At 33.3% G+C, this 14,550-nt stretch overlaps 1 protein-coding gene across 1 annotated transcript in view; it reads right to left on the bottom strand.

Moving 5' to 3' along the window:
- Positions 1–2,270: 2,270 nt before the first annotated feature.
- The window catches only part of LOC150097050 (zinc finger TRAF-type-containing protein 1 homolog), a 75,816-nt gene continuing 63,536 nt past the window's right edge, over positions 2,271–14,550 (bottom strand). The window contains exon 5 of the mRNA XM_090408115.1: positions 2,271–3,072. Coding sequence (XP_090264241.1) covers positions 2,868–3,072 — 205 coding nt within the window. The 3' untranslated portion in view covers positions 2,271–2,867. The remainder of the gene's footprint in view (positions 3,073–14,550) is intronic.

The raw sequence follows: 14,550 nt of genomic DNA, 5'->3' as shown, positions 1-14,550 counted from the left end.
AATAATGTATTCAATATCCACTTAATTTTGAATAATTAGTGAAGCCTGTTGGCTCTTATTTCAGTAATTGTATTTGTGCACCTTTTGGCAACTCGTACAGTAAAGAAATAAGCTCCGACTATTGAAACCTTAGTATTACATCTAGGTCTACCTACTCACTGATGAGTTCGTTTTCCTGGATGCATGAGAGACTCTGCTTGGGGTAGGTTTTTGCCTGTCTCTGAGTAGGGCCACTGCTGAGATTATTATGATGGTGGGGTGAGCCTACCACTGAGTAGAGCCAAAGCTGAGAAGTTCTTCTTGGTGAATGGGTGAACCCATCATTGAGTGGAACAACACTGAGTTGAGCAGTCTTTCGGCCACTATGGAGTGGTCTGGGGGATCGTCCTAATTTTTAGAGATGGCTTTACTTATTCAGTGAAACCGGTCGTGACCTTCTCTCATAATGTAGAACAGTAATACATCTCCCAGGAGCCGTGTTTTACATTATGGGAAAATATTAAGTGATCGGAGCTTGCTTCACCTTTACTACGAGTTGCCCTGGCATTGCACTACTAGGTGTTGGCTTACACTTGGACTCGCCGAACTTTATATAGTTTTCTATATTCGGCATGAAACTCTTGGATTAGATTTCCTATCTTTGAGTTTCTTATTTGGCTAAGAAATAATATGGTATTCAATATCCACTTAATTTTGAATAATTTTACTTTGCTGAAGTGAAGCCTGTTGGCTCTTATTTCAGTAACTTTGGTTTTTCTAGAAAGCACACATAATGATTTATTGCAGCATACCTAACAGATGGCAATCCAGCTACAATCTCAATGTAAAAACTATTTCACAAAACAATTTTTGATGCTAAGAACTGTTATGAAATACATTTTATTCCTATATGAACAGATTTCAATTCCACAAATGGGAAATGCTTGCCTGAGGGATCGAGGTACAAGGATAAGGCCCTAATAATACTTGCATCTAAAATTCAACAGAATCATTTTAAATCAGACTTAAATTTATATGACAATCAGTAAATATGGATTACTTACATATAAATATTTTTCATAGAATTTTTACTTAATATTTTATGAGCATCTTCAGTATGATAGTAGGGCAGTAAAGACTATCTTTAATTATACAGTCAACTTGCACTGTAGCAACTGCATAGGAACCCACAGAATAGTTTTTCACAGTTGGACAGTTTGCTATAGTGAATTTCTTATAGCACTATGCTATTAGTTTTGGTCAGGACTTGGATAGTTTGTTATAACTGTTCACTATTGACTCAACTGCTACAGATCTTTGTTCTTAGAATTTTCACCACAGGAAAAATTCCATTTTGCAAAGATTCTATAAAATTTTCATTCAGCAAAAACTTCAGGCATCTTTGCACAATATTCACCAGTTTCAAAGCCTTTGGAGTTATTTAAAAAATAATAAACTTTTCCAGATGAACATTATATGTAAAATTTAGTCAGTAGAGAAAAATGTTTCCAAATACTCCAGTTCTTTTGATTATGGATGGTAGTATCTAATTCATGCCACCACCACAAGTGATTACACTCTCTTCAAGTCAGATTTCGTTGGCAGACTTCCATATACATTCATTTTTGTTCATCACTTAGATTAGGGATTTATCCAACATGAATCTGTCATGATTCCAGTGAATGACTAACAACATTTAAACTAGCAAATAATTCCTGTTAAAATAAATCTCTCCTTCAAAATTCAATTAACTTTCTGAAATAAAATCTGTAATGACAATGCTTGGTCTTGTCTTTTGAGCATTATCAACCAGCATCTCCCATGCCCCCCCACACACACACATTTAAAGTACTTACTGAATACTATAGTTTGCTCATTGTGTTTATACATACAGTCTATAATACAATATCTTTAATATTTTGTTGACAACTTTTCCTGTGCTTCACTGCAAATTATATAACACATCTGCATTAACATGCATGAAATATCAGTCACTATCACAGGTTTTGTAGAAAAGCTAGCTAACACACACACAGTGAAACAATTACTGCTAACTACTGATTCACTGAATGTAAACTTGTGAGCTAAGGAGATGAATTTATTAATAATATTTGTGTGGATTTTTAGCAAGATCCAAAAACAGTGAAAAAGTGCAAATTTGTGATTTACTGTATTTGAAAAATAAAATAATAATAGAAGTGAATTCAATAATTTTATTATACAACAGTTTCAGTATAGCTGCATAATAAAATTATATATGACCACTAAATAAACCACATACAGTGTTTCAACAAGTATTTTTTTTTTTAATCGCCTTCATATTTTCTTTACAGTTCACAACACATAACAGTGTATAAAAGAAATAACTTATATCCCATTACTTCAATAACTTCTAAAATAATGCACTTTCATTACCCTAATATGAAAACAGCTATTTTCAGCAAATGATAATGCAGATAACTAATAATTAAATATAAAAATTTACAGGTTACATGCATTATCTTTTTATAACAGATCATTTCTCTACAATAATTACATAACTTGCATGTGAAATGCTGCAGTTTTAAGCATTCTCATACAACTTCAACATAACTGTCTCCATAATTTTATTACAATAAGCAATTCAACATGAACTGGGAGTGATAGTTTTTTGTCATTGTTTAAAAATGCAAAATATGAACAAGTGTTCATGTACATTAAATTATGCTGATTGACATGATGAAACCGCATTCTAACACAACAACCCTATTTATACATGTGAAATATGTGAAGATGAACTGCTGCTGAAAATTAAAGCACCCAAAAGATCAAACAAGAAATGGGGCTGGCTCAGACAGCAAGTTTAAATGATATTTGGCTGTTTAATAGCTCACTTTAAAGTAAAGATTTTATTTGGCAAGCTGAAACATAATGAGACGAAAATTTATGGCTTTAGATGCAAGAAGCTTATTACATTCTGCTGAATCATGTAGAGCTAATGGTTCATATGGACCCTCACTGCTGCTGTCACTAAATTCATGATTGTACAGACGAGGATGAACTTTCATATCACCAAATGGTCCTTTAAGGATGATGTAGTGGATACCTAAAGGACTAATAAAATATTTAAGCATCAAATATAGTAAATATTTCAAATATATATAAATAATTAGTCTCAAACCAAAGCAATTTTGAATTTTTGCAAATTATTCCACACACTATTAAAGTAATATCCAGATCTTAACATTAAAAAAAAACCTCATCTTTAATGTGAAATACTGCATTTGGAAGAATGCAATATGCACCATATTGTTGCACCTATTTTATCAAGACATGAAAAATCTATATAGACTTAACTGATGGAGAGTTACACGTATGAGATGGAAGGGTTTTTCCTTCCAACAAAACAGGCAAACACTAATTAAGAAACACAAAATTTTGTGAGGTGGATAATGCAGAGTGATTTCACAGCATTAATCCTAGGATTCTACATGTTCTCACATAAAATTCAATCAAGAAAAGTCATTCTAAAAATGGGGAAAAATTCCCCTCTTGCTATGTTTTTTTTTTATGATTTCATCATGGAATCATTTTATCTTTGAGGTTAATCAGTGGAAACTATCCTAATAAGGTCAAAATGAAGTAATACAACATGAAAGGAAAAAAAAATTGCAACCTCTTTTAATTATATCTATATTTATTTATTTATATAGAGTTCTCCCTCTTTCTCTCCTGTCCCTTTGGGGGAGGGATGGTTTGAGTCCTCCTAATGAGGGATTAAGTATATATATTTTTTGACTGTAGGTCTGTGTGTGTTCACAAAGCCGGTTTGCCTGTTCTGAGGGATGAAAACCAGAGTTTCTAGGTGAAAAAACTACCTCCATATGAGACCAGCTCTTTCCAACCAAAGGGATTCATCTATACCAACTGAGCTATGGAGACTATTATAATATTAATGTAAACACCCACCCACCCACACAAGATGTATACAGGATCTTGTTTAACTAAGCAACATCCCAGACAAAATGACATTCAATCCTGTTGTGTAATCATATCAGCAAGTAGTTAAATCAATATAGAATACAGCATAGTTGACTATATCTGAAATTTTCTACCCAAGATCGTTTATTATCCAAATGGATACCTATTTTAAAAAAAGGCAGGGTGTAGAAAGGTTAGTCTCAATGACTGGACAATGGATCAGAAATAGTTGATAACATGCATTCCTTACAGGTTTTGTAGAATTCTCCTAGCTTTGATGCTTCAGTTGCAATATAAACTAGAATTTTTCTTGCTTTGAAAAATTAAGCTCCATGTTGCAAGGGACTTATTTTTTACATCCCTCCAATGGATAAGAATTCCTGTTCTTTTTAAGAATGTTAAGCATTATCGTGTGACTTCAGCCAAGTATTGTTATTACAAGCATCATTAGGACTCAAATACCACTGGCCGCTAACTGCTGTTCCAAGTTGATTATTACTAATCGATGAGATTACAAATTGAAGCATTAAGCAGGAGTGTATACTCTGGGTGTGAGCCACACACCTGAAAAATTCATTAAGAAATAATTTTTAAGCAATTATTCATTTCAAATCATGAATTGTTACAAATATGACAAGACATTCACTGTGCGACAGAAAATTGGATAAGGCACGCACTGACTAGTCATATGAAAAGAGTAATGAATTCCCTATGCAAAGTCTGAAACAAGGCATTTACATGCATTTTTAACAAAAAGGACTCTATGCAGCACACATGCTAGAACATTCACACTGACTGAAATTTTCACAGGAATTAAAAAGACATACAGGCTCCCAACAGGACAAGTAGTTTAGTTCTACTAAATAATTACCTGCAGCCAAGAAGTGAAGTACAGTTATTCCTTGTGGCTTCCTGTTAGATACTTTTTTTAAGGACATTTTTTATCATTGACAACAGAAATAGTGTTGACAATATTTTATGCACATCTTTTTCAAACAAGATCACATTAAAAATTTTTAAAGACAGTAAACCACATCTGCCTTGTCCAAATTTATATAGCATTTATTTCTGAAATGAAGAATTGAACTGATTTTTAAACAGAATGTTTTTTTCTTAATAAAGTTATTTTATACAAATTTTAATGATTTTTAATAGCATTATTTTACCAAAGCAGACCCCCTCCCCCAGAATACCTATCATACATCACTGCTATTAAATCCAATTAATGCAAGAATTAAGATACTTAAAAAATAGTGAATAACAGAAAAAAATATGTCTTTTCTTTTTCAGATGCCTATACCTTATACAGATTGCATCTTCAAATCAGTTTTGGCCAAATTTCATATATTACTGTTTATAATGTTACTTATGCTCTCATGAAAATTTCAACCAAAATACAGAGTAAATTTGTAGTCACTTTCTCTGAAGAGACATCTCTGTAAGGTGCATCATTTCACTAATTGCAACTAAATCTGGAATATAGCTATTTTTTTTTCTTGATTATGACATAGACTAAAATGTTAGAGTCAAAAGCAAGCAGAATAAAGAAAATTTTGCACATACTTCTATATCGGTTAACTTATTTCAACCAATTATTGCTCAACTATTACCAGCTTCATTTTAAAAAATAAAATGAAAAAAAAATTAATGAAATTAACTGCAACAACATTATTACATCAATCAAATTATCTCTTTCTATTTGCAGGTGAACTATATGCTGTGGTAAGGCAATGCTATTAAAAATCATTAAAATTTATATAAAATGACTATCAAGGAAAAAACATTGTTTAAAAATCAGTTCAAAACCACTCTAAAACAGTGGTTTTCATTCAGAAAGATAAGGAATTGGTCAAGTTAGAGACCTATAATAGACCTATATCTCCTTTCCCAACCCACTATAGTTAGTGGGTTGGAAAAGGAGAAACCTGTTTACAATTTGATTTAAAAGTCTGTATATTGTAATCCTTGGGAAACCCATAAGAGAGAAGACTGTTCCACAATACAGCAGTAGCAGGGATGACAGAGGAAGAAAAGAAACTTGTTCTATGGGTTTCAAAGTGTACTGTGAATTGATGTTGGGCAACACCTGTATGTGTTCCAATAGACTTAGTAATGAATGGGAGAAGTATTAATGCTATTTCATATGCCATGGAAATATTTATAGGCTAGAATATTGCAGAAACCAAATGCCTATGCGAAAGTGGGTGGAGTGAGTTGGTAAAGAGATTGGTTATCAATCAATCTAACTGCCATCCTCTGAATTGAGTCAAGCATTTTGAGAGAGCTTTTCCTAAAATGTGAGAGCAATATTCAATAGCTGGGCAGATTTGTGATTTGTATAGGGTTAACAGCTGTTCAAAAGGTGAAGTAATGGTCTTGAGTGAAAGAAAAATTCTACTTTTTTTTTGGAAGCTGTTTTTTGGCAATGTGTTTGTTTGTTGTGATGTGTTTATGCCAGGGTGATTCCAAGAACAGAAATCTCACCTTGTCTGGAAATTTGAGTGTTGTCAAAAGGTAATATTGGAAGAAAATGGTTTTCTTTTTGTGAGAAACAAGGCAGAACTAAGTTTTGCTAGCTGAAATTGATGAGATTATGTGAACCCCATTGGAGGATGGCTTAGAGATCAATTAAGGCAGTGGTGGTTGATATTCTGTAGGTTGAGGCGAGTTGTGTAGAGTAAGGTTTATCAAATGAAAGGGAGGAGTGCATTGTGCTGTTTCTGCAAAACTGTATTGGGTTGGCGGTCACGTAGGTCACTGATATATAGAAGGAAGAGATTATAATACATTTAGTTTAATTCTTTATCCAAGTGTAAGCAAAGTTTGCACCTGAAGTATCTTCAGGACCGAGGCAACTCGTGGTAAAGGTGGACCAAGCTCTCGTCACTCCTTGTCTTAGTATCTCCCATAATACAAAGCGCATCTCCTTGCAGACATGTTTAATGCTATGCATTAAGGGAAGGACCACTACTCAGACCAGTTTTGACCTTTATTGAGTTATCATCAGTGGGAGCCAGACCCAGAAGTGGTGATACTAAGGCAGAAGCAATGGAGAAGTCATATTTACCTATACGAGTTGCCAAAAGGTGTACCACCTTATTATTAAATTACTCTGGATTTAGAGAAAGATGTTGGAAGTTTTTTCCCCACTTGGTTAGACCAAGTGTAAGCAAACAAAGTTTGTGCATGAAGTATCTTCAGGACAGGCAACTCATGGTAAAGGTGGATCAAGCTCTCATCACTCCTTGTCTTAGTATCTCCTATAATGCAAAGCACATCTCCTTGTGGACTTGTTTAATGCTATGCATTTAGGGAAGGACCACTACCCAGACTGGTTTCTACCTTTATTGAGGGTTCATCAGCGGGAGCCAGACCAGACCCAGAAGTGCCGATACTAAGGTAGAAGCAATGGAGAAGTCATATTAGGAAGAGGGTTGGTGAGAGAACAGAACCTCATGCAACCCTGGCATTAGTTGAATGGTGAGAGTTTAAGGAACATCCACCATTACACATTGTGCATCCAGACAGAAAGCTGGCAATCCAACTGCAGAATGATGAGAGTTTGCTTAGTAGGCCTTTGTGCCAGACCCAATCAAAAGCTATGGAGATATCAAGTGCAACCACTACTCTTATTATCTATCACACACTCTTCACAGAAAGCTGGTATAATCAAATTATATAAAAATAAAATGAAAAAGCCCATACAATAATAAGCTATCTTTCTAATCTGACAAGGACTTCAGAACTACTTTTTTGTGAAACACATTGTCACCACAGTTTAGTGGAAATTAATTTGCCCAATATACCAACCCAACAAGGGATAATGAATCTAATTAGTAAATTAATTAGAAAAATTAATTTTAGAAACATACTGACAAACTCTTTGCTGGATGGTTGCACAGGTGATTAATGCACTCTCTCCCTAACAAGCTGAGAGTTTGAATCCCACCATGGACATGGATATTTATTTGTCTTTAAGATGGAAGATAAATTTCAGCACTGCCTGCTTACTGGAAGCATAAAATGGCTTGAAAGAGTTCCATATTTGATCTCTATAGCAGTTTCTGGATTATTTATTTTTGTTTTTTTAATATATAAATTAAAAAAGATAAAAATTCCTTAGCCCATTCAGGTTTATAACCTTTCATGGGTGGGAGACATAAAAAAACTGGATATTCTTGAGAGGAAAGATGACAGCTATGCTTTTTAGAAACTAATATTAAAATTAGTGGAACTTAATATGAATTATCTTTTATACTTTGATAATGAAATACTCAAAATAGCCAGTATGCTTATTGAAGTCACACATAAACTGTCAGTAATATTGCTAGATTTTTTTTTCCTTTTTTGTCCTTAATCTTATGAAATTGATATGTGTAATTTAAATTTTTTTTATATTGTATTACATTCCCATTGCATGTTAAGTCTAAATGATATAAATTCATCTCTTGGTTTTCTTTTCCACATTATTTTCAACTCTTTTTGGAATCCTGCCAACTTTTACTGGATTTTAAAACTGTAAAAGTACTGGACTATATATAAGTCTGCAGGATTCTTCAAGTAAATAGAAACCACTATGACAAATGTGTGGCATGAAAATCAGCAGTAAAAAAAAAATAAATAAATAAAAATAGACTATGGGGAAAAAAAAAAGAAAAAAAAAAAGGAACATTGAAAACATAAGCTGTATAAATAGAGCCTATAGAACAAATAAAACTATTTAACCACAATTTTGTGTGAAAAGCAAATTAAATATGGAAACAGACAAAGAATAAGAAAATCTGGTGCATGGGAAGTCAGCTGAATAAAATTTATATGGAATAAGAGAAATTAGTCAAAACACTGAAGTAGCTCTATACAGACAGTGCTCAAACTAATTTTAACTTAATGGATCTGAGCTGGGTTAGAAGTAAAGCAACTGATCAAATACAAGACTGCAGGTATGAAATTTCTGAGAAAAATTAGGGGAACAGATGGCATCATTGGCAGAATCATTATGAATTAAGATATCAGGAAAGAACTTGACATGGCTAGCATTCAGGATGTAATTCAGGATGAGCAGAGTTAATCTCTTCACTCAGTGCCTAATGCTATAACAGCATGAAAAAGATCCAGGGGAAGACAAAAGTGGACTGATGTAGTGATGCAGAGCTGGCGCTAGGGTCTTTGCCACCCACATGCAATGTCTATCTAAGCGCCCCTGTAACGATCCAAGCGTGTGTGGTTCTTTTACGATAATAAAAATTTTAATTATTTGAAATTTCTTAAATAAATTTTGACAGAACAGCCACGCGTTGGTTCACTAAATGTAACGAACCGGAAGTGATGACTAGGCAGGATAATCATTAAAAACCCGAATATTCAAAAAATTCTCAAAAGTTAAAGCAAATTTTGATAAAGCCACTTCACTTTAATTGTTGAATATAATGATACAGGGATTATAGCCTTCTCACCAACCCGAATCGCTAACAAAATTAAAATGAATTTTAATTAAAGTTAAAATTTATTTGAACTAAAGTTTAAAAAAATTCTTGCATTTTACTAAATTCTTAGTAAGTTATAAAAATTATTATAAAAATTTTTACAAGTGGAACTATCTTTTAGGAAAATAAAAGAAACTCACGATAGATGAGAAAATAAGAAAAGGATTCAGAAATAATAATTAGAACATTTTATTAATATAAGTATTCAAAAAATAAAATCTTTACAGAATAAAAGAAAATAAATTAAATTACATAAATATACTTGATATTTTTTTTATTAAAATTTTAGGGTTCTTGATTTCATATTCACCAAATTAGAAATAATGGTCTTAATGTCTAATTCCACACATACATCATTTTCAATAGCTATTAACACCAAACTGAAGCCTTTTTTGTGACACTTTTGTTCTTAAGAAGGTTTTATTCAATTTCAACTTGGAAATGGAACGTTCACCGCTCGCTACACTAACAGGTAAGGTTAATAGTATTCTTAAAGCAATTGAAAAGTTAGGGAAAGATAAATCATTGGACACAATAAAATTAAAAATATTGAAAGGGTTTTGAATATTTAAATTATCCTTCCGAAAAACATCCCGGAAAGCACATAACTCGTCATACAGTTCTATTGCATTTACGTCTTTATTGTCGCTGTCCAACAAGAGAATCTCTAAATTGTCACAATTTTTTCGTAAATCTTCATTATTAATTTGAAGTAATCTATACAATAAATTGAAATTATCATATGTTTTTAGTTGTTCAAAACGTTCTATTAACGAACACATTGCAACGTCTAGAAGTGTATAAAACACATTCACTCTAAATTTATCTTCTGGCGATTTTTTGTCATGATGCTCGTAGTCAAATTGTCGTGTCTTCTTTCGTCGTCGAACTTCCGTACCAGTTTTAAATACTTGTTCCTCCATCCACCTCTTCACTCAGTTCTTTTGCCGTTTTTAGAACTTCTTTAGAATTTGAATCTGATCGATACTCTTGTAAGAATATTTTTTAAGTTTTCGATAGATTCTAAAGCAAGTGTAATGTTCATATTTTTGTCTTGAAGCATTTTACTCACAGCTTTTTTCTGTTAAGTAAATCATGCCCAGTTATAAGAGAGCAAATAAATTTGTAGTCCTTTATTTTAGCACATAATGTTTGTGCTTCATGCTGAGTTTCTTTATTAAAATTTTCATTATTTAAAATTTCAAAAAGTGCATTGTAAATTTCTTCTAACTGATATCATAGAGGCAGGATTGCATTAATTTTACTTTTCCATCGCGTTTCTGATGGCTGTTTCAATGTTAAATTTTTTACGAACTTTAAAAGGATTGCCCAACATTTGTAAGAGAATGAAAAGAAATATATTTCTTGAATAATTGCAAAGAAACTAATTGTATCTGCATTCACTTTGGCTGCATCGTTAATGATTAAATTTAGAGTATGAGCAGCACATGGCATCTAAAAAGCTTGAGGATTTTTGTTCAAAAGCAAATTTTGGAACCCATATTTTTTCCCTTTTGCATGTCTTCAATGGGAATATTCCATTTTTCCAGTTGTTCCACTATTGTTGCACATAAACCATGTCCTGTGGAATCTGATATATCTGCAAAACCTAAAAGGTTTTCCCTAATCTTGACAATTCCATTGTCACAGGAAACAAAGCAAATAATAAGGGTCACTTGTTCTGTTTTACTTGCATCAGGTGTGCAGTCTAGAATTATGGAATAATATTTAGATTTTCGAATTGATAATAAAATTGTATCCCTGATTGCATTACTTAAAGTTTCCAATATTTCATTTTGACTTTACTCAGGTAGTATACTCTATTGTTTCCTTGTAGGGCCCTTTCAACATGATTTTCCACAACGGGATCAAACTTTGCAAACAGTTCGACTAATTTTAAAAAATTGCCATTATTCCTTTCATATAATTTATCAGATGATCTGCGAAAAGCTAAATTTTGGCTACCAAGGAATTTTATAATTTCAATCAAGCATTCTAAAACATTTGTCCAATGTTTCTTTTCCATTTCATACATGCCTTTAGTCTGGCAATCAATAGTAGTTTTGTTTTTTAAATTTTTATCAAGTTCCTTCCATTTTAAGAAATTTTTCATGTAAGCTAAACTAGTCTCATGTCTATGCAAAGTTGTACTTACATTTCTCCAATCGTTATAACCTTCTACAAGACTACTTGATTCAAAAGCAAAAAACAGAGTTTTTTAAATTTAAAGTTTTGGAATAAATGAGCCATGTTCTTGGCACTAGCTCCCCATTTTCCATTTTTCTATTATACGTGTTGCCAAATTTACGACCATATGTATCTCTGGGATATATTTTTTCTTTTGAACAGGCCCCATTTCAATTAAAACAACTCTTAATTTTTCATCAATATTTCCCCATTCACCTTGATCTTCTAAATTTACAGAGACTAACAACGTATTAGTTTCGTAGTAAACTACAACTAAATCTTCTCCTGACTGTTTTTCACTTAAATCCTATGTCTTGTTATCTTGTTCAACAGTTGTAATAGTACTTGCATTCAAACTGGATGATGTGCACAGTTTGTCAACTCTGATTTCTGATGTATTGAGTTGGTTACAATCTGCATCAGAATATTTTAACAAATTTATTAAGAGTCCCAGTTTGTTTCTTAATATCTGCTTCTTTCGCAGCATGACGCTTACGATTTTGTGCACCAGATAACTTTTTTTAATTTTTGATTCCATTTCTATTTTATACCCACAAGAAATTATTACACAACACGACACAGAGACGAAACAATAGTCCGCACTGCACTTCTGTCAGTAGCCTATTGAGATGCATACTGTTATAAATCTACTGTTGCTATCCTGTCATTACTGCGACATTGTAAAATTTTATTATTATTTTAACTTTGTATACTTGTAATTTCTATTAATTACTTGCGATGTCTTTTTTTTTTACTTTATATTTTATTCTCCGTTATTCTAATGTAGCTGTACGCGCTTTCTCTTTCTCAGAATCCCTCTTGTTTATGTTATTACATGCTATGTTTACAAGAAAGTCAAATAACATTTATTTACATTACTATGAAATGTACACAAATTTAAACAGGGAGATTACTTTCTCTATCCTTCTATAAAAACTCTTTAGCAAAATTTAGAACCTTTTTTCTTCAACTTTAAAATACTTTCTTTAACACAAAACGTTATCTACTCTCAGTTTACAAATTTTACTTATTAAACTCCAAGCTTACTCGCAAAGAGGTTACCTAAATCTCTCTGTTAAGTTATCTTTACACATTTGATATCAACTTCTAACATGCCAATTGATTCTCTTAAGGACACTTCTTAACCTTATTAAACATATATCTTAAAAGTCTTTCTAATACAACTATAAGAGGAATTATATAAAGTTTTTTGAACTCACAAAGGCTCTGTATCTCACAATTAGTCAAAAGTCTTTCACTAAAAGTTCTATGGCAATTCTTTCATCTCAGATCTTCATCTGGAATTTTGGCTTCGGCTATATAAATTGGTAATGTAGTGGGACTCGTACAGTTCCGGAAAAATGTTATTCTCCCACGGCAAAAAGAGAAAATTACAAGCGAAGGTACTTTGGGAAATTTGCCTCGCCTTTTCTCCTCTACTTGGGCTCGCCGCAAATGCCTGGACGACTGCCGTCTCAAGTAGCTTGAATTGCCGCCTCTAAGAAACTGAAAATGCCACCTCCAAGAAAAATGAAACTGTTGTCAACTGTCAATCAGTATCCCTCTGGATTGGAAACTTTGGGACTTCTCCTTTCGGCAATTTGAAAGCCCTGTCTGTGGCCTAGAAGTCGTTTCTCTCTAGCGACGTCTCGAACAGAGAAGCTCCTTTCTGGAAGCAGAAAACTCCTCTCTCAACCAACGTCTGGATCTGGGATGCTCTCTGATGATATCTGGAACCGAGCAGCTCTGTCTCTCTTTGGCAATGTCTGGGACCGGGCAGCTTTAGCAATGTCTGGAACCGAGCTGCCTCCTCTTTGACAGCATCCAGGCAGCCTCTCCTGTCTCTCTGTGGACATCTCTGGTACCGGGCCCCCCCCCCCCCTCTACTTCTGCAGCAATCTCTGGATCTGTGCAGCCCCTTCTGTTTGCTTCAGTCCCTTTTTATTATACCTCATCTGAGATCTTGCATGAAGTTTGGCAACCCCCAAAGAATCAGTATGATTCTTTCATCTTAAGTTTCAAGTTCGGCACGCCTTTTGTTCTCCTCCACTTTCTTTTAATTGTAAGTTGTCGGCCATCGGAAAGTTGTTTGAACTTTTCTGACTGACTTAGCAGATGTTTACACTTAGAGCCTGCAAGCCTTTCTCATACAAACAAATTTTAATAACAATCTTTCTAATGCTGCCATGTAGATCTATTACATGAAGCTTCGGCGATATAAACATTGCCTTTGTTTTTAACACTAGCATATTCTTATTAAAGCAGTATATACAGTTAACTTCCAGAGTGCTATTTACAATAACATCTAAAATAACATCTAAAACAAACTATACAGAGACAAACAAAGTTTATTTTTACAATATTCACATGGGACTTAACCTAGGTAAACAATCGAATATAATGTGCTTTGGAATATTTAAGCTACAATCGAGTTTTTACAGTACCATATGACTGGTTACGTAGCAACAAATGATTTGTACAAAAATTTGTTTCTGCGCATAAAACCGTTCACCGTTTCACTTTACATTCTGGAGGCAAGCATTTAGCTGCTCTCGCTGCAAAATTGTAAACAGCCGGCAATATACAATTTTTTAAAAATTTTTATTCAGTGTATCCGGCCTTATTTTTTTAATAAGGATCATTCTAAGAATTTTTTATTTTTATGATAAAAATTTTGTTTCTTAAAAATGAACTTATGACCTGTGCCCCGGCACCCGCATGCACCGCATGCCCACTTCCGCCGGCCCTGCAGTGATGGATACTTAAGTGAACTGATGTAGTTCAAAGTACTTTAGAAGACCATAATGCAAGATCTGACAATATCGGATTTCTTACAGATGAGACTAATTTGGAGGAAAATTTGGTGATAGGAAGTTAGTGATGATGTAAACTTCTCACATAGTATTCTGTATATGGAACATATCAGGAATTTGATGATGGT

The sequence above is a fragment of the Typopeltis vanoorti genome, chromosome 18, assembly GCF_054136105.1.
Source record: "Typopeltis vanoorti isolate ZY-2024b chromosome 18, IOZ_Tvanoo_1.0, whole genome shotgun sequence".
In the NCBI taxonomy this organism is placed as follows: Eukaryota; Metazoa; Arthropoda; class Arachnida; order Uropygi; family Thelyphonidae; genus Typopeltis; species Typopeltis vanoorti.
This window is presented reverse-complemented; position numbering and strand designations above follow the sequence as displayed.